We start from the raw sequence: 27,159 nt of genomic DNA, 5'->3' as shown, positions 1-27,159 counted from the left end.
TGTAGTTTGATAGTTTCAGGTATCTACCGCCAGCTACCCCAATTCATTACAACCTAAAAAGGGTTGTCTAAATTGTGCATAAGAGTGCCCACCAGAGTGACCTCTCGGCTCCTTTTGGAATCTCTCTGCCACTGAAGCTTATTTCATTTCCTTTCACATCCCCCTTTTGGTCAAGAAGATGTTCTCCATCCCACGATGCCGGGTCTACATTCCTCCCCAGGAGTCATATTCCACATTGCCAGGTGGATTCACTCCCCTGGGTGTCAGATCCCACATAGCGGGGAGGGCAGTGATTTCACTTCAAGTTGGCTTAGCTAGAGAGAGAGGTGCTGGCACTTTTTTTTTTAATCAAAAAAGAGCAATGGGTTTTGTCAAAGGCCTTTTCTGTATCAATTCAGATGATAATGTGGTTTTATTTCTTTATTCTATCGGTGTGTTTTATTACACTGATTGATTTTCATATGTGGAACCATCCTTGCATTCCGAGGATAAATTCCACTTGGTCATTTTATATAATCCTTATGATATGTTGTTGGATTTGGCTTGTTAATTTTTTTATTTTATAAAGGATATTGGTCTGTAGTTTCCTTTTCTTGTGATTTCCTTGTCTAGTTTTGATGCATGGATAATGCTGGCCTCATAGAATGAGTTAGGAGGTGTTCTCTCCTCTTCTATTTTTTTGGAAGACTTTGAGAAGGATTCATGACAAGTATTCTTTAAATGTTTGATAGAATTTGTCGGTAAAGCCATCTAATCCTGGGCTTTTCTTTTTTGGGAAGTTTTTCGTTACTGATTCAATTTCTTTACTTGTTATAGGTCTATTCAAGGTTTTCTATTTCTTCTTTAATCAGTTCTGTTTGATAGTCAAGATAGTAAAGTTTCAAAATGCTTTACTGAAATAGAATGTGTGTGTACATGTGTGTATATATATGCCTGAGTACATGGAAAGAATGATCATTTCCCTGGTTCTGAAGACAATATTACATTATTTAGTTTTGAGTTAGTTTTTAGTTTCAAGAAGTAACTTTACAACCATGTTATTTAGAGATAAGAAGGGAAATAACAAAAGAAGTGGAAGTAATTGCCTCCAGGGAAGGAGGGGAGCAGAGGAATGCTATTGTTCTTAAGATGGCAGAACGATGAGACTTTTTATAAAAATTAATAAATAAATAACTTAATCCATGAGGAGGCAGTTGTATAACCCAACTGCCTAGGTTCAAATCCTACCCCCCCTCCATTTGGGAGTTGTGTGACCACGGGCAAGTTCAAGTTGTCTAATCTCTCTGAGCCTTAGTTTTCCCATCTGTGAAATGGGAATAATAACAGTACCTACCATATCAAATTTTTATAAGAAATAAGTGAGATGATGGCTGTAAAAGGCTTGGCAGGTGAGTGTCCTGTAAATGGAAGCTTCTTTCTGCTAATATCAGGCTCTCCCAGACCAACCTAACTTCCCCTTGGCCATTTGCGGAGACCCCCATTTGTGCTACTGGCTGCAACCACCTGAACTTGGCCATGCCTCTTCTCCCAGGGCTCCTTGGAGGCAGCTTCAGAAGGGCCCCAAACAGCCAGCTCTCTCCTAGGCTCAGGCTGGCCCCGCCCCACCCTCCAACCCCACCCCCTGGAGTTCATGGCTCTGTTTTCTTCTAAAGACCCAAGATTTCCAAACTCTGTGGTTGCCTTGTCTAGCTAAAAAGGGAAGCAGGGGATCAGCCCAAGGAGGAGGAGGAGGAGGAAGAGGAGAACACGACAACAGCCAGTGCAGCAGAGAGGAACCCAGTGTCCGGCAGTCCTGATCCCCACGGAGCCAGCGTCCTGCCCATCCTGCAGCCCTGCATCAGCCTGGCTGCTTCCCTCCTGAACCATGGGCCCAGGGGCTCTGCTGGTCCTGCTGGTGGCTTGGCATGGTAAGAGCAGAATTGGGGACTTTGAGGAAGGAATGTGACAGGGAATGCTTCTATGCAAGGACTTTTTGAGCCCCCAACCTCACTGGGTGTCCTTACTCTGTTCTTCCATCTGCCTAGCACTGGACTGCAGATCTGTGGGTGTCTGCTTCGGGGAGGCGGTGGAAAGAAAATAGGGTGCGGGTGGGTGGAACTAGCCTGGCCCATGGCTGGGGAACTGTCCCAGCTCAGGCGTCAACAAACCATGTGTCCTGAACACATTGCTGATGCTTTGAGTCCTTCTGTGTCCACAAATATTCAGCAGCAGGTGGTGTGGGGTGGGGGTGGGGTGTGTGTTTGATGGGCTAGACTAGAGCGATGCTTTTCAAACTTTATTGTGCATACAAATCACCTGGGAATCTTGTTACGATGCAGATTCTGACTCAGGAGGTCTCAGGTGGGCCCTGAGATCTCTCAGGTGAGGCTGATGCTTCTGGTCCAGACCTACAGTGAGTAGAGAGGTCCTAGAGGGCCCTGAAGGTCCATCCGGCCCTGACAGCCTGCAATTCACTGATTCTAAGCAGCACTCACTGCTGAGAGGCCTGAAGGGGCAAGTGAGTGGGGCAGGGGTCCTTCATGGGGAGGTTTGGGTAAGTGGTCAGAGGGAGAGACAAATGGTTGGCCCTTCTGTCCCAGGGCTTGGGAGAGGGAAACTGGAGGAGAGAGAGGCTTAGGGCTTGAGTAGGGCCTCTGGGCAAAGTCGGTGGGCAGCGAGGGTCTCCTGGGCCAGAGCCCTCCCAGACACAGGCTGCCCAGCCTCCCACCCCCATCCCACCCAGACAGCAGTAGTGACTGCAGAATTTCCACGAGAGGCCCTGATTGGGGGTGAGGGGCTGGTGTGCTTGGCTTGGAGCTACAGTTGGCCCAACAAACATAGTTGATATATAATCATATGCTTATTTTGAGGGACCTTGGGGGATGATGGAGATTAATGAATTAGTGGGGGGCTAAAGTCCGCAGGCTACCCTTTGGAAATGTCACAGCCAGCATCCTTGGCTCTGGCCTCCCAATAGTCCTGGGGCTGCAGGACCATGGGGAGTTGGAATGTCTGGTCTCTGGTGAGGAAATGGTCCATTAAAAGATCTTTTTCTGCCTCAGCTGGTCCCATTGGGCTTGAGTGTTTATTCTTTTTAATCAAGGTATAATGAAAACACAGATTCTCAACTGTACTGTTGGTTGAGTGTTGACAAATGCATACCCTGTGTAGCCAGCATCCCAGTCACTCCGGAAAGTTCTGTGGTTGGAGTCTACTGTCTTGTCCTGCCCTTAGCTCTGGAACCTGCCTGCGGGCACTGAGGGGTTTGTCCAGCACCTAGCCCCAGGGGAGAGAAGAAATGGGGGGCCGGGGCTGGACGCCTGAGTCTTCAGTCCAATAGACTAGTGGTGAGTGGGGTTGGGGGGGCGGGTGCTGCTGTGAAGGGCTTGGTGCATAGGGTCGGGGTTCCCTAGAGACGAGGAGCTCCTGAGGCTGAGGAGGGGGCCAAGTCCCAGGCCTTGGGGTGCAGTGTGTGGGTGTGGTGGGAGGGGGTGGAGGTCAGGGCACATCCTGGGAGCTGATGATGGAGGGTCTGGTCAGGTCAGTGGGAATGGGGAGGGGGCTTTGGGGACAGGGGTACTTAGGGAGCTGAGATGAAAGAGATGAAGACAATGCAGGTACAGAAGGGGGACTTGGCCAGCGTTCAGCCCCTGCCCCCCAACCCGGGGAGGAGAGGGGCTGAGCAGGCTTTTCCTTCCCGCCAGCCAGTAGGGGGAAGTTGGCAGAAGTCGAGGGTGTCAGCCATGTCTTGTGTGAATATCTAGGACAACAGGCCAGGACAAAACAGAACAGACGTCTCTCTCTGCATTTCTAGGAGGCAAATGCAGGGGTCAGAGGGGCAGGCCGGGGGAGGGGCAGGGAGGCAGGCGGGCACAGATGTGGAGCAGGGCACCGAACCACAGAATCCGAGATCGCAGGGTGCTACGGCCAGAGACGGTGACGTTTAAGGGTGGCAGTCTTCAGGTCTCAGAGGATCAGGACCAGAAGGACCTTAGAAAAGTAGCGATTGAAGCAGCAGCCCAGAAGCAGGAGCAGTGGGCCCTTCAAAGGGCCTCTCAGAGGTGGAAACTGGGATTATTCCCACAGGATAGAGGGTCAGAGAGGATAAGCAACCTACCCAGCTAGTAATGGGAGGACCAAGTTTCAAATCAAGTTGGTGTGGCCCCAGGGTCCAAATCCTTTCCTGCAGTAAAAGCCAGCCTAGGAGCCTGGATTGCTGTGGCAAAAAAAAATAGGGCAGCACCAGCTCTGTTCAGATTTTCCAAAGCCTGCCAGAAATGACACCTGTCTCTTTCTCTGGTGGTCACACCTCACAGAGGGCTACAGCCAACCCCCAGGTATTGGCACTGATGATGTTTCTTAGCTCACTCTATCCCTTATGTTGATCAGAAGCTCAGGCCGAAAGGCTGCACATGATGGATTTAAAATCAAAATATGAAATTAAGCCCTCTGGAAATTGGCAGGGAAGATCCTTCCAACTCTGGGGTCTGGGGTGGGGTGGGGGAGTACCCATTTAAAGGGCTTTTGTAGAAGAAGCCCCGAATTCACCAGATGCCCTCGGGCTCAGAAGCCCGCACTGGAGCGTCACAGTGTCCCCACCACGGAGTGTAGAAGGGACAAGAGCAGAGGGAGCTGGACTTGCCAGGGCCACCCTGGTGGGGGAAGGGGAAAAACCAGGCCTGCAGCTCAGGGCCTTTCGATGCCAGCAGGTGGCACCTCCTTTCCTGGGGGTCTGTCACCTGGCGAGGGGACAGTGGCCAGGAGCACCGGGAAACAGAAGTGAGAACTTCTCTGGGTGAAGAGCTGCAGGCCGAGCGGAAACCGGGGGCTGGTCCCAGGCGCCAGCAATGTGTTTCCGCCCGCGCAGGCTGGAGGGCGCCTGGCAGCCCCTCTGAGCCCTTGAATCAGCTCTCACTTCCCTCCTTTGGCCCTATTTTGGGCCCTGGAAAACTGCTGACACTGCAGAGGCAACGGGCCTTCTTCCCGGAGGCCCTGATATGGGTTGCAAGTTCTCTTTTTCCCTTAAAGAAAATTATCCTTAAAAGAGATTGGCTCCCCATAACCACAGCAGTGCTTGGGTGCAGGATGGGCTACGGGAGTGGGCTAGATAATAAAGATAACAGCTAACCTTTGTTGAGTCCTCACTTAATGATGGGCAAACCTCCTAACATCCCAAAGAATGGGTACAATGATTGTCCCCATTTTATGGCTGGAGAAATGGAGGCACAGAGAGGTTAGGCAACTTGCTCAGGCATACAGGGAACGCTGAAATCCAGGCAGTTAGACTCCAGAACCCACACTCTGCTACAGATCAGATGTCCAGTGATGGGAGTGGGCACAGCGAAGATTCTGGAACCTTCCCTACTCTTCTGGGTTTAGAGCTGCCGTTCCTTTTCTCCTCCTATGTATGAAGCCAGAGGCCTTGGCCACAACCCTCCATTTGTTTATTCATTTGCTGGCTCGAGCCCCCTTTCTGAGCCAGGCCCTGGGGATAGGATTCTGAGCTGGGCCTCAGCATTGAGGATACCGAAGGACCTGCTTTGTAGACAGGGCTGAAGGAGTCCTCTCCTGGAGAAAGGAAGGATGCATTCACAGCAAGGAAGACAGAGGCAGTAGGCTGGGAGGACCCCAGAGGAGCAGCGGCCTATTTGGGGGCCGAGAAAGCTCCCAGCCAGTAATGTCAGTCCATCCCTGACGATGTTGGGGTTGGGCACCGGGGAAATGACCAGCGAGGACCAGGGCCCTCCTCCAGGTCATCTTGAGAATCACAGCGGAGCCCAGGCCAGATCCTCAGCCCACAAGCAGGGGACTGCTGGGAGTGGCACCTCAGGCCTCACTTCTCTGCCCACCCCCCATCCCCTGCCCCACCAGGTCGGGCGGTCCCAGTGATAGAACCCAGTGGCCCTGAGCTGGTTGTGGAGCCGGGCACCACGGTGACCCTGAGATGTGTGGGCAATCGCCGTGTGGAGTGGGATGGCCCCATCTCACCCCACTGGACCCTGGTTTCTGAGGCCCCCAGGAGCATCCTGACCACGACCAACGCCACCTTCCAAAACACGGGGACCTACCGCTGCACTGAGTCTGGAGACACACTGGGGGACAATGCCACCATCCACCTCTACGTGAAAGGTGAGGACTCTGCCCCGCTCCCAGGAGGCCTGGCCCAGCAGGCCCACCAGGAGCTGGCATGAGGGCTGGGCCCCAATATTAATCCTAATAAGAGCAGCTTAGCAAGCTTGAGCTGGTGTTATTAGGATCGAGTGCCTACAGTGGATAAGGACCCGTGGCCATCACTTCTAACTTAATATAATCCTTACAGTAACCCTATAAGGCAGTTTCTAGGATTATGCCCATTCTATAGAAGCTCAGAGGGGTTAAGTCATTTGTTCAGGGTCACACAGCATTGAGGAGCAGGGCTGGAACTGGAGCCAGAGCCCATGCTCTGAAGCCTTAGCTGAGCTGCTCTGACCTGGAGCCAATGATCAAGCCTCACTTCACCAATGTCCAGGGATGGCTTGGCCTGGAGAAGGGAAGGCAGCTGGTACCCAGTACCCCCTCTCCCTCAGACCCTGCTCGCCCCTGGAACTTGCTGGCCCAGAAGGTGGTGGTGTTTGAGGGTCAGGATGCACTGCTGCCCTGCCTGCTCACCGATCCGGCGCTGGAGGCAGGGGCCTCATTGGTGCGGGTGCGTGACCGGCCCGTTTCACGCCACACCAGCTACTCCTTCTCACCCTGGTATGGCTTCACCATCCACAAGGCCAGGTTCCTCGACAGCCACGACTACCAATGCAAAGCCCTGGTGGGCAGGAGGCTGCAGTTGTCACTCAGCATCCAGCTCGAAGTGCAGAAAGGTGAGTGGGGCTGGGGTGGGGGGCGGGCAGGGGAGGCCCAGGGGGCAGGGACGGAGACCTGCAGCCATGGCGCCGGGCCTGCTGGGAGCTGGTGGGACGTGCCCCTTCTTCCACGTCTTCCTTCCAGTCATTCCACAAGCACCTATGGGGCACCTACCTGGGCAAGACGGGCTAGGTGTGTCAGGAGTGGGGCAACAGATGACACGCAAGTAAATTAATCAGTGGACAAGACCATCTCAGATAGCGAGATGTGCTATGAAAAAAATAAAGCAAGATAATCAAGTAGGGAGTGTGCGGGGGTCTGGGGAGAGGGAGCCTCTCTGACGAGTGATATTTTGTTTGGGCTGAAATGTGAATGATGCAAAGGAGGTAGGTGGTCATGCAGAGGGAACGGCAGGAGGTGGGAACAGGCTCTGAGTGTTCTGGAACGGAGGGAGGGCCTGAAGCTCTCCTTCGCCCACAGATGGTTTCCCACGTGGTGCTGCCTGGTGCTGGGCTCTGGGTATGAGGATGGGGGGGAGGCTGAGCAGAGAGAGGGGAGGTAGTGGTGCCACAGGGGACAGCTCTCTCTGTGGGTAGCAGGGGCCATTGTCCAAGGGCCTGCCCTGGGGGGCTGGGCCGGGGCAGGCGGGTAGGTGAGTGGAGCCCCATGCCCACCCCCGTGCTGGGCTGGTAGATGGGATTGGGGGTCTCTGGAGGGACTGGTGAGAGCAAGTAGGGCCCCAGGCTCAGGACAGGGCCTTGAGACAGGTATTGTGTCCCTACAATGAGCAGGGAGGAGGACTGGGGTCAACGTGCACAGCTGGCCCAATGCCCCTGCAGTCAGAGCAGCTAAACTGCTCAGGAGGTCAAGAGGCCCGAGTGTGGGGGCAGAGGAGGACATGTGGCCCTTTTCTAGGGACCCTTGTTCTGCAGAGCCCAGGGCTGGCTAGGAGCCAAGAGTCCTGGGTGCTAGTTCTGCCATGACCACCTCGGTGACTTGGGTGAGTCCCTTGATATCTCTGGACCTTGGGAAACTGAGCCAGACCATCTTTCCACAATGACCACAGCCACAGATGTTAATTCAGTGCCTACTGTGTGTCAGGGACCATGCTATCTGCTGGGGATATTGCCTTCTTGGCCTTCTTGTTCTACTGGGGGTGACAGACTATAAAGAAAATAAATACAAATTGTGATCAGAAACCACGCCGGAGAAAGCTGGGTGTGTGTGTATGTGTACGTGGCATGGGATGGGGGTGGTTAATTCAGCTAAGCTAGTCACAAAAGCTTCTTGGAGCTGAAGACCTGAAGGGTGAGAAGAGCGCAGAAGCAAAGCACTCTAGGAGCAGATGGTGAGTGCAAAGGCCCTGCAGCGGGAGAGAAGGCAGCATGGCTGCAGTCAGTGAACAAAAGGTGGCAGTTGTTAGGGTGGCCAGTGACAGGGGCTAGGGCTGGGGGAAGGACTCCGGCTTTTATCCTGACAGTCATGGGAAGCCACATTTAAACAGGAATGCAGCCTGGTCTGATTTCTGTTTTTAAGAGCTTGCTTTGGCTGCTGTGAGTTGTTGAGTTGTAGGAAGGTCAGATAGGAAGCAGGGAGGCCTGTGAGGCTGTTATTAACAGGAGTTCAGAGCAGAAAATGGTGGTGGGGACTGGAAAAGGGGTGGCAGTGATGGCGAAAAGTGGACATTTTCAAGGCCTATGTTGGAGACGGGACTTCTTGTGGGAGTGGATGTGGGGGAAACTGTGTCATCGAGCCTGCCTGCCGGGTTTTGGGGCTGAGATAGTAGCCTGGCCCGTGGCAGGGAGCAGGATGACAGCTCTGGCCTGGGAGTTCACGGGTCCTCCCCCCTGGCCTCAGTCATCCCAGGGCCCCCGGACTTGACGCTGCAGCCTGCGGAGCTGGTGCGGATTCGCGGGGAGGCTGCCCAGATTGTGTGCTCAGCCAGTAATGTTGACGTCTTCTTTGACTGTTTCCTCTACCACGGAGACACCAAGGTCAGTGTCTGGGGGGGACAGCAGGGTGAAGTCTGCTCATCGTCCCAGCACACTGAGCCCCTCTGGGTGGAGTCCCCAGCCTCACCCCAAACTGGCTGTCTGGATCGAGCACACAGCCCAGAGCCAGAGAGGGGAGCCAGACTTGCCCGAGATCTCACTGTCAGTCCATGGCTGATCCAGAACTAGGACTCAGGCTCTTGGTGCTGAATCGTGGGGGAGAGGGGTGTGTTAGGGGGGCAATGGTGCTAGAGCCCCTTGTCCCAGCCTGTAGGCAAGGGGCCAGGTGTCAGCTCACTTCCAACTAAGCAAGAGGTTCCTAGGTCATCTTTGAAGTCCAGGGCAGTAAGGACTATTCCAGAAAGACTTTGGGAGAGAGGGAGGAGTGGAGAGTATTCCCGGGAGGAAATACCACTAGGCTCCTTCTAAGCCGCCCCTCCCACCGTGCCTCATGTGTGCCAGGCTCGCCTCCACCATTTGCACACGCAATCTCCTTTACTCCTCACAACCCCCTAGGAGCAGGGGGTCAGGGGAAGAAATGCAGGCTCAGCGTTCAGTCCCTAGGACAAGGCCAGGCAGATAGTAATCCACAGAGGCTAGGGGTTTGAACCCAGCTCTTGCTCATCCCCGAGCAACCTTGGTATTCCATCTCCATTCCCTCTGGCTGCAGCTCACAGTCCCTAATTCAACTGACTTCCAAGATGACCATTACCAAAAAGTCCTGACCCTTGTCCTTGATCACGTGGACTTCCAAGATGCAGGCAACTACTCCTGTGTGGCCTCCAACGTCCGGGGCGTCAGCTCCACCTCCGTGGTCCTCCTGGTGGTGGGTGAGCATCGGGGCGGGGCAGGAGTTGGGGGGGATCCTGGGGTGTGGGCTGTGTAAGGGGTTTGGGAAGGTGGGAGTTGGTGGAAGAGAAGAAGGAGGCCCCATTAAGAACATTTCCCTTAGAAGCCCTTCGTCCTGGGTCTGGCTAGGCAGCCACGTCCTCCAGGAGCTTCCCAGAACCCCTCTCTCTCCTAGGGGTTTCCGCCATGCGCTGCTGCATTTTGGTTTACCGCTGTTTTGTTTTGTTTTTCCCCCTGCTTTGGCATTGGTGTCCAGCAGCTCCCTACTGGACTTGGTTTGTTCACTCATTCATTCATCCCGTCATGCCCAGCACTGTCCTGGGTGCTGACACTCACATCACATGAACACGTGAACAGGCAGTGGTCACTCAGTGTGACCTCGGGGGAATCACCAGATGTCGTGAGAACCCCAAGGGGGTCCTCAACTCAGGCCTGGATGAAGGTAGCTGGGATGGGAAGGACATAGGGGGATTAGCCAGGCAGAGGGAGGGAAAGGAAGGGGGACAGTGCTTCTTGCAGAGGGGACAGCATATGCAAGGCCCAGAGTTAAAGAAAGCACAGGGTATTTGAGATGCTGGAAGAAGCTGAGCGCAGCAGGGATGTGGGGTGATGTGCAGCAGCCCCAGCGGAGGCAGCAGTGGAGGCAGAGGCCAGAGGGGAAGGAGCCTGTGATGTAAGTGGGGTGTTTGACCTGTCCTGTGGGCAGTGGGCATCACTGAAGGTTTTGAAGAGGAGGACACAGGGTGATGGCAAAGAGCACACACTCAGGAACTCCCAGGTGGCACCGCAACTCGGCTAGCCAATGGCTAGGAGATGGCTTAACTACTCTGTGCCTCAGTTTCCCCATCTGCAAAATGGGGGTATTAATAGGAATCACCTCATAGGTTGTGGTAAGAATTAAACAAATGTTTACATAGACAGATAGGTAGGTAGTTAGGTCAATAGGTGATAGAGATAGAGATGATAGAGATAGTACTTGGAACAGGGCCTGGCACAGAGCATGTGCTGAGATGTGATCTGAGAAGGGTGAGTGTGATGCTGCCTGGTTTGGACGGGAGATGGGAGGCTGGAGAAGAGTCAGGCAGTCGATGTAGTGGTCCAGGCTGGAGGTGGTGGAGGGTGCTGGATCATGGTTGGGGTTGCAGACTGATATTGCAAGACTTGCTAACTGCTGGGACGAAGGGGTGAAGGGGGGGAGCTAAGAATGACTTCCAAGTCCCTGGCTAGAGTGTTTGGGTGGCAGGCAGTGCCAGCCACTAGACAGAGAATCCGGAAACAAAACAGGAGCTGCTTAAGGGTGGGGACAGGCTCTGAGTCATTTTGGTCTGGCCACTCCTCGCATGAGACTGGGGGGGGATGAGCAGGAGAGTCGCTGTCCTCGTGCTGCCTCCATACACCAGCTTGCAGAACATGAGCTCTGCAGTGGGCCCCATCCTGCACTGGGAGTTTTGGGGGTGGGGTTGTAAAAGGAAAGAGAAGCAAAATCACATAGAGTTGTGTCCCAGTTATGGGCTCTAAACCTATCTGCTTTCTAGGGCAGGCACACAGTAGTCACTCAATAAATATTTGCATGCATTCACACTTTGCCAAAAATCATTCTAGATGCTGAAGACCTAGCCACGAATGAAACACATAAAAGAAGTTCCTGCCCTCAAGCAGGTTGTGTTCTAGTTGGGAGGAGACAACAACGAGCAAAGTAAATTATATAAACAAAGAAGTTGTATAGTGTTTGCAGTTTAAAATAGGGTGGTCATCAAGGAAGATATCCTTGGGAAGCTGACATTTGAGCAAAGACTTGAAGGGGGTGAAGGAGCAAACCACGTAGATATCCGGGGCAAGAGCGTTCCAGGCAGAGGGATGGGCAGGTGTCCTGAGGCAGGACTGTGCTTGACACATTCAAGGAACAGGTCAGCCAGCGTGGCCAGAGTGGGATGAGCAAGAGAATAAGACGAGATCAGAGAGGTAAGGGGTGAGGGTAGCAGATCACAGAGGGCCTTGTGTGCCAATAGAAGGACTCCAGCTCTTCCTTTTAAGGGAGATGGGGAGCCGATAGATGATTTTGAGAAGAGAAGTGACAGGATATGACTTAGGATGTAGCAAAATTCAACAGGACTTTGCTGGAGACTGTTTGTGGGGAGGCAGGTAGGATCAGGGGGCTACTGCATCAGTCCAGGCCAGACGTGATGGTGTTTTGAGCACAATGGTAATCGTGGATTTGGTGGGAAGTGGTTTGGATGGATTGATGTCTAGACAGATGGGTAACTAAGAGGGAGAAAAGACAAAAGCCTTGCCTAGAAGCTCACACCCTAGTTGAAGAGGAAAGAAGGGAAAATGGAACCAATGTGTGAAGTAGTTTAGGCATGGTGCCTAATAAGTGTTTAGTCTGGAAGACAACAGGAGTCCAGAGGAGGGAGAGCTCCCTGTGGCCTCAGTGTTGGGTGGAGATTCCCTGGGGTGGGGATGAGTGTTGAAAGATGAGGAGGATCTAAACAGAAGACAGGAAGATGATGAGCTTCCTGGTAGGGGAAATGACTTGAGCAAAACCTCCAAGGTTGGAATGACTATGGGGTGTTCTGAAGAAGTTAGAGGACCCAGAAGGGTGGAGCTTTGAGTGTGTGTGTGTTTGTGTGTGTGTGTGTGTGTGTGTGTGTGTGCAGGAAGGAGAGGAGATGACTGGATAGGCATAGTGAGACACAACTGAAGAGACCCTTGAATGGCAAACTGAGTAGTGGAGGTGGTGGGGAGCCTTAGGGGGCTTTTGAGCAGGCATGTGCCAGGATAGAAGGGTGACTTTTAGATTCATAGAACTGAGGAAGGAGAGGAGCCCTTTGCCTTTTGCAAAGCCCTGGGGCTTTGAAGAGGCATCTCAGGGGCTTCCGTGAGAGGCATGGAAAGGCTGAGTGAATGGTGGTTCTTGCCACATCTCCCTTGCCCATGATTCAACCACAGCAGACTGATTTTAATTCATACAAGATTTCATTAGAAGAAAGTTGTCAGGGCTCTTTCAGGTGCAGGTAACAGAAACCAACTCAAATTGGCTTAATCAAAACAGAGACTTCATTGGACACAAAACTAAAAACTCTATGGATTACCAGCTTCAGGCACAGTTGGATCTAGGTGTTCAGATGATGTGGACAGGCATCTGTTGCTCCCCAACTCTCAGCTCTACATTTTTCTTTTTAGCCTAGCCCTCTGATAGGCTTTTCCCCAGTGGCAACAAGAGCCCTTGTGGCACCAGGCTCGGCAACCCTCGGGAATGAGAGCTTTTCTTTCCCCAGAGTTGCAACAAAATTCCTGAGATTAAATCTCACTGGACTCATGGACTCATGTGCTTACCCTGAGCCAGCCACTGGGTGCAGAGGGGACATTACTTTGATTGTCTAGCCAAGGCCATGTGCCTGCTCTGAAGCTGGATATGGAAGCCGCATCGACTGAACTATGGCCAGAAGAAGGGGGAATGGATGAGGACATGTAAAAAAGCAAAAGATCATTGTACTGTGAAAAATTTCTTCAGAAAGTTAAATATCACAATATATTTAATCTCTTCATTATACAAACAAGGAGATAGAGGCTCAAAGGGGGTTAGGAATCTGCCTGCATTTTCTAGAGACTCGGTGAGGAGAAGAGTTTTGAGCCCTGGGCTTCTGAGGTGGGTAGCAGGGATGTCAGAGGGAAAATCTTGGTTGGGAGTGGAGACTGTGTGCCTGGCACACAGTAGGTGCTCAGGAAGGGCCCAGCTGAATGAGTGGCCCACTGGGTGGATGACTGAATGAGCAAACACACCAGGACGTCTTCCCACTAATGCCACATCTCCGTGTATTCTGCCTTTCAGAGAGAGCCTACCTGAACTTGACCTCTGAGCAGAACCTCCTCCAGGAGGTGACTGTGGGTGAGAAGGTCAACCTCCAAGTCAAGGTGGAGGCCTACCCAGCCCTGCAAGATGCTAACTGGACCTACCTGGGCCCCTTCTCAGAAACCCAGCCCAAGCTCAATTTTGTCACCACCAAGGGCACGTACAGGTACCACCCATCAGCTCCCATCAACACAGCCCCATGGCCATATTTGGAGCACTTCTTCCAGGACTCAGGACACTTGGGTCATATCTCAAGGAGCCTTGAATAAGTCCTTTCCCCTTTCTGGTTCTCACTTTCTCCAACTATGTATAATCTTGATATCAGTCATCCTGTGTGTTGAGATTTGAATCAAATTGACTTACCCTCTGTCCCACATCCTGGGAAAATCTAGTGCCCTTCTCGAGATTCCACCATTTCTTGGGGGTGTGAATTCTCCTGCTCACTCAGGAGCTCAATCTCGTTCATTCTCCTCTTCCATGATCAGTCCAGATACAGAAAACAACGCCCTGTGTTTTGCACTCAGAGAAACGTTCCTAATAATGATGGCATCTGTGTATGTGGCAGACTTTCCTAAATGTTTGATGGGTAGAGGGAATTAGCATCACACAATCACAGATACTCAAAAAATTTCTTAAAGGCCATTCTGGAGAATTTTTCACTGGCTACTCTTCTCTGCAGGCTCAAAACTCCTCTCAACGTACAGCCTGACTCAATATCCTCTCTCCTGTCTCTCCTCATCTCTCCACTCCCAGAAGCCTGGTTATTCCACATGTACAACATTAGGTAGAAATCTTTTTCCTCTCTCCTTTTGGACTAGGTCCTCAGGATCTTACCTTCCACCCAAAGGGGCCTAACCAAGTAGTTTTCTAAACAAGAAAGTTTCCTCCCTAACAGAAACACTGGTACCAGGTTCTAACAATCTCTTTGCCCTTTTCTATTAGAACGAGAGGACACGGCTCCGTCAAGGACAGCAAATATTGCGTTGTAAACACCATGACTTCCCCTCCCACACTCATGACAGACATCCCTAATCTACTTTTTAACTGTTTCCTGCAGAGTCTAGATGCAGCCTCAGAGTCCTTCTCAACACAGTCCCCTAGACAGTATTTCCATATAGTTGGTTCATGAGAGGAGACCTGTTTGCCATCTGTGGGCTGAATAATTCCCTGGCATCTTCCAACTCCAAGCTCTCTAGGGGTTCTCTTCCTGGTGCCTGAATCCAGTCCTCGTTGATTCCTGGACCATTGTTTGTTGATTGTCAGAAGCAACAAGGATGTACTCTTGTCCTCATCTTCCTCCTCTCAGTTCCCTTCTGGTCCTTTCTGAACAGGGTTTCTACCTTCCTCTAGTCTAAAGCAGAAGTTCTGAGTCTGGGTGGGTGGGTGGGGAGGGGGGTTGGATCATGGACAGGCTTTGGGGTCCATAAGCAACAGGGACACTAGAAAGGAAGCCAGAGAACCTACAGTAGACGGGGACATTCAGTGCAGCGCAGGCCAGCCCAGACACCAGACAGCCACCGTGAGCGCCCCTGAAAGTTTAGCGCATGTGACGGTTGTGTTCCTAGTGGTGACTTTGAGTCATCAAAAGAGTTAAAACTGCTTTTAGTGTAAGGGGTAACTGTGAGTTACCTCAAGCCTTAACCTGTAGAGGGGTGCTGTACCTCAGAGGTCTGGCTGACTGACACTACCCTTTGAACTGCACGGGTTTTTGTCTCAGTGTTGGCCACAAATATTTTCCAAGCAAGAGCTGGTAATTTGCTATAACTTATTATTTTCAACTTACTGCTTACCTAAATAATACATATCCATTAAGGACAAATTAGAAAATAGAGATTGAGAAAAGAATAAAATAAAAATTACCTGTAATTCCAGTCAGCCAAAGGTAACTTTTGTTGTTAGCACTGGTTTTCTAGGCCTTTTCTGAAATAAAGGGTACCTTAAATTGAGTGCCTTTGTGTGAGTCAGGCTCTAGGTCAAACACTCTAAATACACATCCCTTTAATCCTCAGACCAACTCTGTGAATTAGTTATTATCAGTGCCGCCCTCACAGAAAAGGAAGTGGAAAAGCAGAGAGGTTAAGTAACTTGCCTGAGGTCACACAGCTAAGAAACGACAGCACTGGGACTTGAACCCTGGTCTCTCCAGCACGTGGGCCTAGAGCCCAGGGATGCGCATCCTGCCTCTTGTCCCTCTAGAGTTCCTCTAGGCAGGGCTGGAGTTTTAGGAATGGCCTGCTAATTGCTGCTCTCCTGAGTGCTTGCCCAGCCATGGCTGAAAAAGCGCATTCAGTGGAGGCCCGTGATATGTCTCACAGTGTTGCCAGTTTACAGATGTCACTTCTATTAAACCTCAGAATGAAACCACTTTATAGATAAGAAAACCAATTAAGGAAATAGGGTTGTTGGTTTTCCCATGTCTCAGTGGCACCCAGCCTGGGCACCCGGGTCAGCCAAGGCCTTTGTGCCCTGGACACTTTACCAAAATTAAAGCAAACCCCTTGGAGTTGCTGCCTGAGCTCTGATGTCCTGGCAGGGGCCAGGGCGGGGCAGGGGCTCCCCCCAATCGCTGCTCCTACCCCACAGGCACACCTCCACCCTCTCGCTGCCCCGCCTGAAGCCCTCTGAGGCCGGCCGCTACTCCTTCCTGGCCAGGAACGCCAGAGGCTGGAGCAGCCTGACCTTCGAGCTCACCCTTCAGTGTGAGTGATAGGGCGGGGCCTGGGGGCCTGGGGCTTGAGTGAGGGGGTGTTTGGGGCCTCTGGGGCTGATCCTCCCCTCCTCTGCCCCCTCTCTCCTCCTCAGACCCCCCTGAGGTCAGGGTCACCTGGACCCTCATCAACGGCTCCGACGCCCTGCTCTGTGACGTCTCCGGGTACCCCCAGCCCAACGTGACGTGGCTGCAGTGCAGGGGCCACACTGATAGGTAACCGGCTCGGCACCCCTTCCTCACCTGGCCTGAGGGGAGGGGCTGGGTCCCCACCCCCACCTCCACCCCCGTCCATGGGGTCCGGGGGTGCTGCCCTTTGTGCTGAGCTGCCCTCCGCTCTTCCCAGGTGCGATGGAGCCCAGGAGGTGATCCTGGAGGACCCGCACCCCATGGTTCTGAGTCATGAGCCCTTCCACAAGATGACCGTCCGGAGCCTGCTGGCTCCTGGAGCCCTGGAACACAACAGGACCTATGAATGCAGGGCCCACAACCGAGTGGGCAACGGCTCCCATGCCTTCTGGCCCATCTCCGTAGGTGAGCCATTGCCTGTTGTCCCTTCCAGGCCGGGAGCAGAGGGGCCCGGGCACTGCCCCCATCCTGGCAATACAGAGCTCCACCCCTCCCAGCCCAAATCCCAGCTCCTGGGCAAGGTGGCTATTTTATTAGATTCCTAGGCTGCTCAAAGCAGATACCATGATGTGGGTTGGCTTAAATGAGGGGAATTTATTAGCTTATAGTTTGAGGCCAAGAAAACATCCAAATCAAGCCATCATCAAGGCAATGCTTTTTTCCCCAAAGACCCTGGCTCCTCTGCCACACGGCAAGGCACACGGTGGCACCTGCTGGTCTCTCCCTGCTCTTCCAGGTTTCATTGCTTTCAGCTTCTTGCTTCCGTGGCTTTTTTTTTTCTCTCTGTATTCATTCCATTTATAATAGTAATAGGATTAAGTCCCATCCTGAATGAGGTGGGTAACACCTTAACTGAAGTAGCCTCATCCCAAGGTCCTACCTACAATGGGTTCATATCCACAGGAATGGATTAAATTTAAGAACATGCTTTTCTGGGGTACATACAGCCTCAAACCACCACATGGCTAAGGCTCGAGCACTGCAGGAGGTGGGATTTGACCTCAGACCCAAGCTCTTGACCTAGGTAAAGGGATGGAAGTGATATCCTTTAAACCACATCAGGAGATCTAGGGGAGGGAGACCCAAGGGCCAGAAGCTGGGCTTTTGGACTACTTGCAGGCTGTATGTTTCCAAAGGGCACATGGGAAAGTCGCAGGAAGACCCTGGGGAGGCAGATTTCAGTCCAACCTCTAGGAGGTCTGCCCAGAGTGTAAGTAGTGAGCCTCCCATCCCTGGGGGTGTGCATGCAAGCAAAGGCTGGGCACTTGGCCAGGCTGTATCAAGGAGTTCCCTGCACTGGCAGGGGTGGGACTGGAGACCGTGTTACGGGGCGGCATTTGGCGTGGGGATGAGCAGAGCTGGTGCGACTAGCCCTACTGGCACGGGCTGAGGGAGGGTCTACAGGAGAGTCTCGCTGAGGCCCCCGGGGTGAGAAGACAACTCCATTTGTCAACAAACATTTATTGAGCACCTACTGTATTCCAGCAGTGCACTTGCCTAAAGTGGTTGGGGGTGTGTCTCAGAGGCCCTGTCAGCCAGCTCACTGCTCTGACCCCTTTCCAGGAGCCAGCACGCAGCCCCCTGAGGAGGCCCTCTTCACCCCCGTGCTGGTCGCCTGCCTGTCCGTCATGGCCTTGCTGCTCCTGCTGCTCCTGCTGCTCCTGTACAAGTACAGGCAGGTGAGCCTGGGCGGCCTCTGAGGGCAGGGGGGGGGGCCACCAGGCACCCAGGGAGCCGGACCCCGGGACAGGCCGCCACACCGTGCGGATCCTCCCTTCAGCCCCCAAACGTTTGCTCCTTCTGTCAGCCAGTCATTCAGCCAATGGCTCTCTAGTAGGCACCTACTGTAAGCTGGCATGGTGCTGGGTGAGCCAGAAGGCAGAGGGCCTCCACAGCCCTGCCCTCGTGGAGTTTACTTATTAAATAACCACACAAGGTGAGGGCCTGGATCACAGTGAGGGCAAGAGATGCTATGAGGAGAGGAATGGGAGTCTAGGAGAGTGTAAACATGGGGTCCTGTCCCAGCCAGTGGGGTTCCGACACCCGGTGTAGACTGTGTGAGCCTGGGCACACGGACAGGACACCCACGGGCCAGGCCTGAGTCTCACCCTCGAGTAGCGTGAGGCCTAGGGGAGGAGAGAGAACAGTGATTGTCATCCTCTTCCCTTTTCATGTTATTCATCTATTGCCACTGATTGCCCATTGCATGTTTAACCTGCTCTCTGCAACTGTGAATGCTCATAAGTGACAGTGATGTTGGGGGCATTTTAATGAAACTGGTTCCCCGCATCATCTCACTTAATTCCCTCATCAAGCATATGATGTAGATAGTGTCACTAACCCCTTTTTACAGAGTAGGAAACTGGGATTTGGAGAGGTTGACACAGTTGCCCTGATCTACAATCCACAGCTAGTAAATGGCAGGGTCAGGTTTTAACCCTGAGGGGACTGACTCCAAAGCTGTGTTTTGAACCGTTATGTGAAACAGCCTCTCAGAATCATCTGGTTTTACCCTCATGACAACCTGGGGGCGGGGACCCTAATAATTGCATTTTACCAATAAAGAAACCGAGACTTGGCAAGGTTAAAGAATCTGCCCCAGGGACTCAGGGGTGGTGTTGGGACTGGATCCCGGCAGCTCTCAACCTTGGGGCCAAGCTGCCTCCTTACACAAAAGACAATGTCCAGTGGGATCAGCCGCTGCAAAAGGCCAGGCCCAAGGTCTGTGGGAGGCAGGAGCGGGGGATCTCGGCCGGCTGGTGGGGTGGGAGGCTGCGTGGAGGGGGAGGCCTGGCGTTGGTGCATGGGCCTTGAAGGATGGGGGATGAGGTAGTGAGAGATGAGTCTTGGGGAGAAGATATCTCTGGGGGAGATGGTTGTGTGTGGAAAGGGGCAAGGCAAAGGGAAGACTGGGGTGAGTTCTGGAAATGTTGGTCCCTGGAAGATAAGGCAGAAGGGGTGGAGCCAGGATGGGGGTCTGAGGGGTGGGAACCCCTCCTGCAGGCCCAGGGCCATCAATGGGTCTGAACAAAGGAGTGATGTAGAGGTGAAAAATCCACCTTGGCCCCCTTTGCCGCCCTTTCTTCCCCACACCTACCTTAGGGGTTTTGTGGTGGGAAGAGAGCAGGGTGGATGGGATATGGTGGTGATGGGGACACAGAATCCCAGGGGTCCATGGAGTCAGGTTCTCCATGCTCACGTCTGCACCCAGCAGGAGGAGGCAGCTCCCAGTGCAGCCCCCAAAAGACAGGGCCCCACGTCAAGCCTTCCAGGGTCTGGGCCCAACCCTGACACTTTCGCCATGTGACCTGGCCCTCTTTGGGCCTCAGTTTCCCCACCTGTACAATGGGATTGGGTGACCTGTGAAAGTCCATCCTCCTCTGATATTCCAAGTACCGACTGATAGTCTGGTTTAAGAGCCAGGGGTTTGAAATTAGATCTGGTCCAAATCCTGCCTCTGCCAGTCTCTGGCTCTGGGACCCTGGGAAAGTTGGTGTCTCTAAGCCTCTGTTTCTCCATCTGTAAAATGGGATTGATGATGACAGCCATCCCATCAAGTCCTCATGAGGATTCATTGGCATTTCATGCATTGAGGACTTAGCCTGGTGCTGGGCACAGACCGTGCTTAGCAATGGAAACCACACACCCTTGTCCAGGAGGGAAGTCGACTGGGGAACCAAAGTTAGCTCATGCATTTTGGGATTGGAGGGATGTCTGGGGCTGGGCATCTCCTTGACTACAACACCAAAGTGGTTGCTGGGCCTGCTTGCCTACCTCCAGGGACGGGGCCAACCTCACTCATAGCCGCCTGTTCCTTCTTTGAGCAGCTATGACTGTTGGAAAGTTCTGCCTTATATGGAGCAGAAAACTGCCTCCCAGTCAGCCCCGCAGAGCTGCCTTCTGGGCCTTGGATGGCTCTGCAGAGGTTCCAGGGTAGGGCTCAGTCCCTCTGCAAGCCCTTTCTGCCTTGGCCTGAGCAGTCCCCCGGCCATGGTTTAGGGATGTCTTACCCTCTCTCCATGGGACCATTTTGGAACAGGCACTCACAGTCACTTCCTTATCTCCCACTCAGGAAACTCAACCACCCCCTGAGCCTACCCCAAGGCCAAGAGAAAGAGGGGATGCCATGGGACAAGACTTTGAGGAGACAGGGTGGTCGTTCCCCTGCCTCGGGGCTCCGACCAGTCCTCTTGACTTGCCCCTTGGCTGGGGGCTCAGCCTGGCCAGTCCTCACTGCCTGACGGTGGGAAGGGTTGTTTCGTCCTCAGGGCTGAGTCATCGGCTTTCTCGCCCCCAGAGAGACCACAAGGGAGAGCCAAGGGGAAGAGGAAAGGGCAGGAGTCAGCAGGCTGGGAGGCTGGGAGGAGGAGGGCACGAAGGAAGGGGAGCGGGAGGCCAGGATTCTGGGGGCCAGAGCTGAGCACCATTGGAAAGTCCAGGAAGGACCAGTGGGGGTTGTCCAGGTCTCTACCCTCCTGAGGCAGGGCACACCCACCACGGGGAATCAACAGGCCTGGAAGGGGACGGTTGCCAGGACTTTGATGTCTCCATGCCCACCTGGGTCCGCAGAGTGGGTGGGGGTGGGAATGGGGCTGAGGCCTTTCGGGAGACATAAATGAGATGACGCGCCTTGATGACGTGCATTGAGTGTCAACCCAGAGCCGGCGCAGAGGAAGTGCTCGTAAGCACTCTCTGCTAAAGATCACTACTACGATTATTGGGAAATCTGGCCTGAGGCCACCTATCCTGACCTCTCTAGAATGGCACTGGTTTGAGGAGAAGCCCCTGGGAGCCACACCTGGGCTCACCTAGGGGAGCACTTTCCAGTGATCCCCAGCACCATGGGAGGCTGAGCCTCCTGGCCCCGGTGGGATGCAAGCAGAGCAGAGTGGGCACTTTGAGGGAAGAGGGGCGGGGATTCCTAAGACAGTCCTCCTCCAGGTATAGGAGTCTAGGATTCTGAGATATGAGATTCCAGCCCAAACATCCCTTCCTCCTTTGATCCTGCACCGTGCCCAACTTTCTCCAATGCCCCCTTCCTGGCAGGAGGCAGGGAGGGGGCTGACTCAGGCCCAGCTGCAGAGGGACAGAGGAAGGAGAAGTGGTCAGGAGCGCAAACAGCCTTGGCCGCAGAGGCTCCTGGAGACGGCACTGGCCTGGAAAGCTCAAAGAATCCCCTCCTTGCTTTCCGTCTCCGTCTCTAATGGTTGGAAAGGCACCCCCAGGCAGGACGTGAATCCTCTGAGACTCCAGAAGTTCTTCCCTAAGTCCCATTTCGGGCTCTCTTCCCAAGCCCTAACATGGATGTTAAGTTTGCCTGCAGTCTCCTTTCCCGAACCAGAACCTGGAAGTTCTTCCTTATGTCTAACTTCAGTGTTTTCTTCCAAACTACCATCTGGAACTTCTTCCCTATGGCTATCTCGAGTCTTTTCTCCTAACCTGGGTAAGATCTGCAGCCACAGGCCACTCTCCCCGCTAACACCCACTCACGTACTCTATCTTCCAGGGCTGGGAGCCCAGGGAAGGAGCCCTGCTGCTAAGCTCAGGCAAGCTGGTCCCCTTCCCCAAGGCCTGACCGGAAAGAGAGTTGGTCCACTGAGCCAAGGCCCCTGTGTCCTCCACTTCCCTGGCCCAGCTTCCACTTTCCCCCTAAATTTGGTTCTTCCATCAGCACTTCTAGGCAGCTCCTGGCGTGATCCCCACGCAGCTGCTCCCTCGGCCGGAAAGAGAGAAGCAGCTGCTCTGTGTCCCCACATCTGGGCTCTGCCTCGTGGCATGTGAAGCCTGAAAAGGAATTCTTGTCTGTCAAAGGTCCTGGCCCTCCAGACACTCAGTGCTTAAAGGGTCGAGTCTCTCCTTCATGCTGTAGTTTAAAAATATAAAGTCAGCTCGTATCACTGCTCCACATTAAACCCTCAAGAGCTTCTCCCGGTAGCTGAAAGGGAATTCACCGTGGCCACGAGACTTTCCTGCCTCTGGAGCCTCCTCTCCCTCCCCTCAACACATTGGTCACCTTTTTGTCCCTCAAACTTGCCAGAACCTTTCCCACCTCATGGCCTTCACTGTTGCTGCTCACTGTGCCTGGACACTTCCTTCTTGTCGTCACATGGCTGGCTCCCTCAGGTGTTCCACTCAAAGGAGGCTGCCCAGAGGCTTTCCCTGACTTATCTTAAATTGTATTTCCCTGCCCCCTTCATTCTCTAACCCATTACCTTGCCTTATTTTCTTCACAGCACAATTTGAAAATGTTCTACATGTATATTTGAGTTTAATGCCTCTCTCAGCCACTAGAGTATAAATTCCTTGGGGACAGGGACTTTGTCTTACTCAAGCTGAATCAACAGTGCCTGACACAAACAGGTGCTCAGGAAAATATTTGGATGGGGGGATGGATAGATGGATGGGAGGAAGGAAGGAAGGACAAATGTTTGGATGGATGGGTGGATGGATGGTTGGTTGGTTCCCAATTTCCACCTTCCCTTCTGGCTCAGGAATTGCCACATTATCAGAGCTCTCGAGGCCCTCACAGTTTATCCTGTCCAACACCTTCAGTACATGGGTAGGGAAGTTTGAACACTTGAAGAAGGGACAGTCACACAATAAAGCAGAGTCAGAGCTGGGACTGGGCTCTCTGTGTCATGCTCATGAGATGACGTAAGGCTTCTCACCACATGGGCCTCAACCTGCTTTCCCTGAGTGCCACAGCCCTGCTCTCAGGTGTCAGGGATGAGATCCAAGACCCTTCTGCCAGACCTGGCTGCCATGTGCCTTTCTCCCTCTCCTGCAGAAACCCAAGTACCAGGTGCGCTGGAAGATCATCGAGAGCTACGAGGGCAACAGCTACACCTTCATTGACCCCACACAGCTGCCCTACAATGAGAAGTGGGAGTTTCCCCGAAACAACCTGCAGTTTGGTGAGATGGGATCTCAGCATCATCTGCGCCTTTTATGCTGTCGCAGAGCCATCAGGTGTGCAGGGAGCCCGTGGGCCCGTAGAGAGAGCTAAGGAGCCTGTGTGTGTGTGGCAGGTAAGACCCTGGGAGCCGGTGCCTTTGGGAAGGTGGTAGAGGCCACGGCCTTTGGTCTGGGCAAGGAAGATGCTGTCCTGAAGGTGGCTGTGAAGATGCTGAAATGTGAGTGAGGGGAAGGGGTGGGAGGTGGTGGATGTTAGAGAGCTGGTCCTGTTGTCACAGGAGGCACCGCCTACCTTTTCAGCCTTTCTGGAGCTAGGGGCAGAGCCTGGGCTTGGGAACGAGGACTCCTGCTTCTCTTGTGAGCTCCAGGCTCCCTGACTCCTGGCTCTAAGGAGGCCTAAGTCAACATTTGGATGCAGAGGGGCCTCTGGCTGAGCCCAATCGGGGGAGCCTGGGGTGCACACAGGCCACCCAGCCATGGCCTGGTCTCGGCATGCCTTCTGGGACCAACTCAGTGACCCGCCATCTCTCCTCTCTCCCCTGCTCCCTAACTCCCACCTGTGTGTCTGCATTTCTCCTTCTCCACCTTTTGGCTTCTGTGTGCCCTGCCTCCTCCCCTGGGTTTCTGCATGTTGGTACCCTATCTGTGTGGTTCGCTGCATGTTTCCCTCCCTCTCCCCTGTGTGGGATCTGTGGCCCCATCCCCCAGCCACAGCTCATGCTGATGAGAAGGAGGCCCTGATGTCTGAACTGAAGATCATGAGTCACCTGGGCCAGCACGAGAATATCGTCAACCTTCTGGGAGCCTGCACCCACGGAGGTGAGGGCCCTGGCAGGGATGGGGGCCCCAGGGCCACCTCGCCCCATCTTCCCCTTCCCATCTCCTACAAGTGCCAGTCAGATGCCCTGTTTTAGCATCCCTTAAATTCCTAGGCCAGACTCTCAGACCAATCTGAAGCCTCCTGGGGGTGACAGGGACAGTCTGTGGAGCCCTAATCAGTGGTTCTCAGACATCAGTGAGTGTTAGAAGCACCTGGTGAGGGAGATAAACATGCAGGTTCCTGGGCTCTGCCCCTAGGGAGTCTGACTCTTTGGATCTGGAGTGAAGCCCCCACCCAAAGGTGCTTGGATAAATACTTACCCCAGAGTCCAGAGTAGGGCTTGGGGACAAGGACAAGGGTGGTTGGGACTCCAAGCTGGCCCCCATCCTCTTTTATTTTCCTAATATTGAGCTCCCATGGATTTACTCTGAAAAATGATCAAAGTTCCCTTGCTTTAGGGAAAGTGATTAAACTAGAAGAAGGGGTAGCAACAGACAAGATAGAATTCAATAAAGGATTATGAATACTCAATCTCTATATAATTTTTCTTCTTCTTAGTTGCTAGGGTACCAGAATAGCTAGAAGGAAAGAACTGAAACGGTGGAACTGTAACCCGTAGCATCCTTTGAAATTTCCTCTATAGCTACTTATTAAATTATAACTTGAAAGTTATCACCTTTTTGCATATATGTTATATTTCACAATAAGGAATAACTGCAACTGTGGAACTGTTACCTGTAACATTCTTTGAAATTTGCTCTCTAACTACTTGTTAAATTGCACTTGGAAAGTTATCACTTCGATGAATACATGTTATATTCTACAATTAAAAAATATGATTAAAAATTTTTTAAAATGGTTCAGATTTCCCCTGCTTTAGATGGATGGGGTGACTGAGGCACAGAGAGCAGAGAAACCTGCTCAGAGTCAGGATTAGAACTCAGTCCCCTGAGTCCCAGTCCAGGGTGCCTCACTGCCCCAGCCCCGTGTTCCCGTTCACACTGGCAAGTGGAGTTTCAGGGTGCACATGGGCCTCCCCCATTCTCTTGGCTGCGCTAGGCCCTGTCCTGGTCATCACTGAATACTGTTGCCACGGCGACCTGCTCAACTTTCTGCGCCGCAAGGCTGAGGCCATGCTGGGGCCCAGCCTGGGTCCCGACCAAGACACCAATGGGGGCACTGGCTACAAGAACATCCACCTGGAGAAGAAATATGTTCGCAGGTAGTGTCCTGGCAAAGGGTGGGGCAGGGGTGGGTGGGCAGGATGGAGAGGTGGGGCACTGGGTCTGTCCCCAAAGCCAGCTTAGCATTGGGTGGCTATAAGGCCCTCACATTCCCATCTGCACCACAGGAGTAGCCACCCCAGGTTATTTGGCCAACTCAATTTTTCTTACTATTTATTCCCAACATGCAACAATTATTTGAGTACCTACTACGTGCTGGGCATATGGAGGGGAAAAGATGGGCAGCTCATAGTCTAGTGGAGACAGGCTTTAATCAAACCATTGCCTTCATGTAGGAGTGAAAGATCAACCAGGATCTGAGCCTGGGGCCCTGGCCAGAGACCAGCCAATCTTGGGGACGATCAACCCATTTCTTGCATGCCAAGTGTTATGGGGGCTGCAGGGCCCACATTCCACTGGGAAGTAGCCAACAACAGTGCCCTCCCTGCCCTTCTCCACAAAAGTGGGGACAGGGTCTGGAGCTTGTTGGGTGAGAGGGGGTGAAATGCAGGATAAGCTATGTGACTGTGGCCAGGTTCCAGCCACCTGGGCCTGTTTCCCCAGGCAAGCCATCAGGGGATTGAACTAGATGGCCTCTCAGGGCCTTTCCAGCTCTGTTGTTCTGTAATGCTGATTCCTGGAAGCCACCCAGAGGCAGATGGACAGAGGCACATGGGGAACCAGAGAGGGGAAGTGGCGAGTTTTGTGTCACTTGAGCGTCGGGGGCAGAGGCAGAGCCTGGGCTAGAATTCTGCTCTCTCGAGTCCTGGTCTGGTGCTCACCCACTGAACCACCCGCTCTCCCAGAGGTCTCAGTTTGGGGGACTTGTGGGGACTCAGAGCCAGGTTCCTGGGGCCTGGACGGGATCAGAACACGAAGGGTGCATGAGGGGCTCCTATCATAGCCACTGTCAGCTGCCGAGCCTGGGGAGGCAAAAGGGGAAGGAGGTCATTCCTCTCCATCCAGTGTCCTCGGAAATGGGGGCCTGGCAGGGGCTGCTTCCTCTTCTGATTCTGACACCTTCTGAGTGGGTGGCTCATGTTGGGCCTCTGCAGGCGGGAGCCTCAGACCAGATCAAATCAAAATGAGAACCAAAGCAAAGTATTAACTTTCATTGTAGAATTGGCAGGTGGGGAAAGGATTCAAGGGGTGGGGTGATTTCAAGCTCAATGGCATGTGAAACAATCCTGCCAATGGGATCCTAATCTACGTTAATAGAAGTATAGTTTCTAGAACAAGAAAGGGGATGGTTTTGCCATGTTAGACCATACATAAAACGTAGGTTCTCTTTCTGGGAACAGTAGAATGTGGATATTGCGAAGTTGTGAATCTTTACAAGAGAGGAGACAGGAGGGTGAAGGGTTTAGAAATCATATCTGGATGGAATGTTAGAAGTAGTAGCTATTTACTCTAGAGCTGTGTTTCTCAAAGCCACCTGCTATTCAAAAAGTGGGGTGAAGTGCAGAATCTCAGGCCCACTCAGACCTGCTGAATCAGTATCTGCATTTTAAGGTGCTCCGTAGTCATTCATATGCACATTAGTTACAGTTTAAGTCACATCACTTAGACCAGTGGGTCTCAACCCAGGCTGCACATTGGAATCACCTGGAGAGATTTAAACATGCGAATGGCTGGGTTTCACCCCTAGAGATTCTGAGGTAACTGGTCTGGTGGCTGGGCCTGGGGACTGTTAAAAGCTTCCCAGTGGTTTTCACATGAAGCGAGGGATAAGGAGACCTAGAGTATGTTCAATCCCTGCAGGGCTGTTATGGGGAAGAGGGAGCCGACTTCTCTGTGGCCCTTGAGGGTAGAGCAGGAACCAGGAGGAAAATCCCAGTCAGATTTGCTGAAGGAACAAC

General features: G+C 53.0%; 1 protein-coding gene across 1 annotated transcript in view; it reads left to right on the top strand.

Annotated features, from left to right (window-relative positions):
• The first annotated feature begins 1,745 nt into the window (after positions 1-1,745).
• CSF1R (colony stimulating factor 1 receptor) overlaps positions 1,746-27,159 on the top strand; it is a 29,757-nt gene continuing 4,343 nt past the window's right edge. The window contains exons 1-14 of the mRNA XM_037801827.1: positions 1,746-1,907; positions 5,851-6,108; positions 6,546-6,830; positions 8,671-8,807; positions 9,475-9,634; positions 13,486-13,672; positions 16,090-16,205; positions 16,309-16,429; positions 16,560-16,747; positions 17,906-18,021; positions 23,130-23,256; positions 23,371-23,475; positions 23,966-24,076; positions 25,137-25,299. Coding sequence (XP_037657755.1) covers positions 1,865-1,907; positions 5,851-6,108; positions 6,546-6,830; positions 8,671-8,807; positions 9,475-9,634; positions 13,486-13,672; positions 16,090-16,205; positions 16,309-16,429; positions 16,560-16,747; positions 17,906-18,021; positions 23,130-23,256; positions 23,371-23,475; positions 23,966-24,076; positions 25,137-25,299 — 2,117 coding nt within the window. The 5' untranslated portion in view covers positions 1,746-1,864. The remainder of the gene's footprint in view (positions 1,908-5,850; positions 6,109-6,545; positions 6,831-8,670; positions 8,808-9,474; positions 9,635-13,485; positions 13,673-16,089; positions 16,206-16,308; positions 16,430-16,559; positions 16,748-17,905; positions 18,022-23,129; positions 23,257-23,370; positions 23,476-23,965; positions 24,077-25,136; positions 25,300-27,159) is intronic.

This window comes from Choloepus didactylus, chromosome 13 (genome assembly GCF_015220235.1).
Source record: "Choloepus didactylus isolate mChoDid1 chromosome 13, mChoDid1.pri, whole genome shotgun sequence".
Taxonomy (NCBI): Eukaryota; Metazoa; Chordata; class Mammalia; order Pilosa; family Megalonychidae; genus Choloepus; species Choloepus didactylus.
Note: the sequence above shows the minus strand (reverse complement) of the source record. Positions and strands in the feature narration are given on the sequence as shown.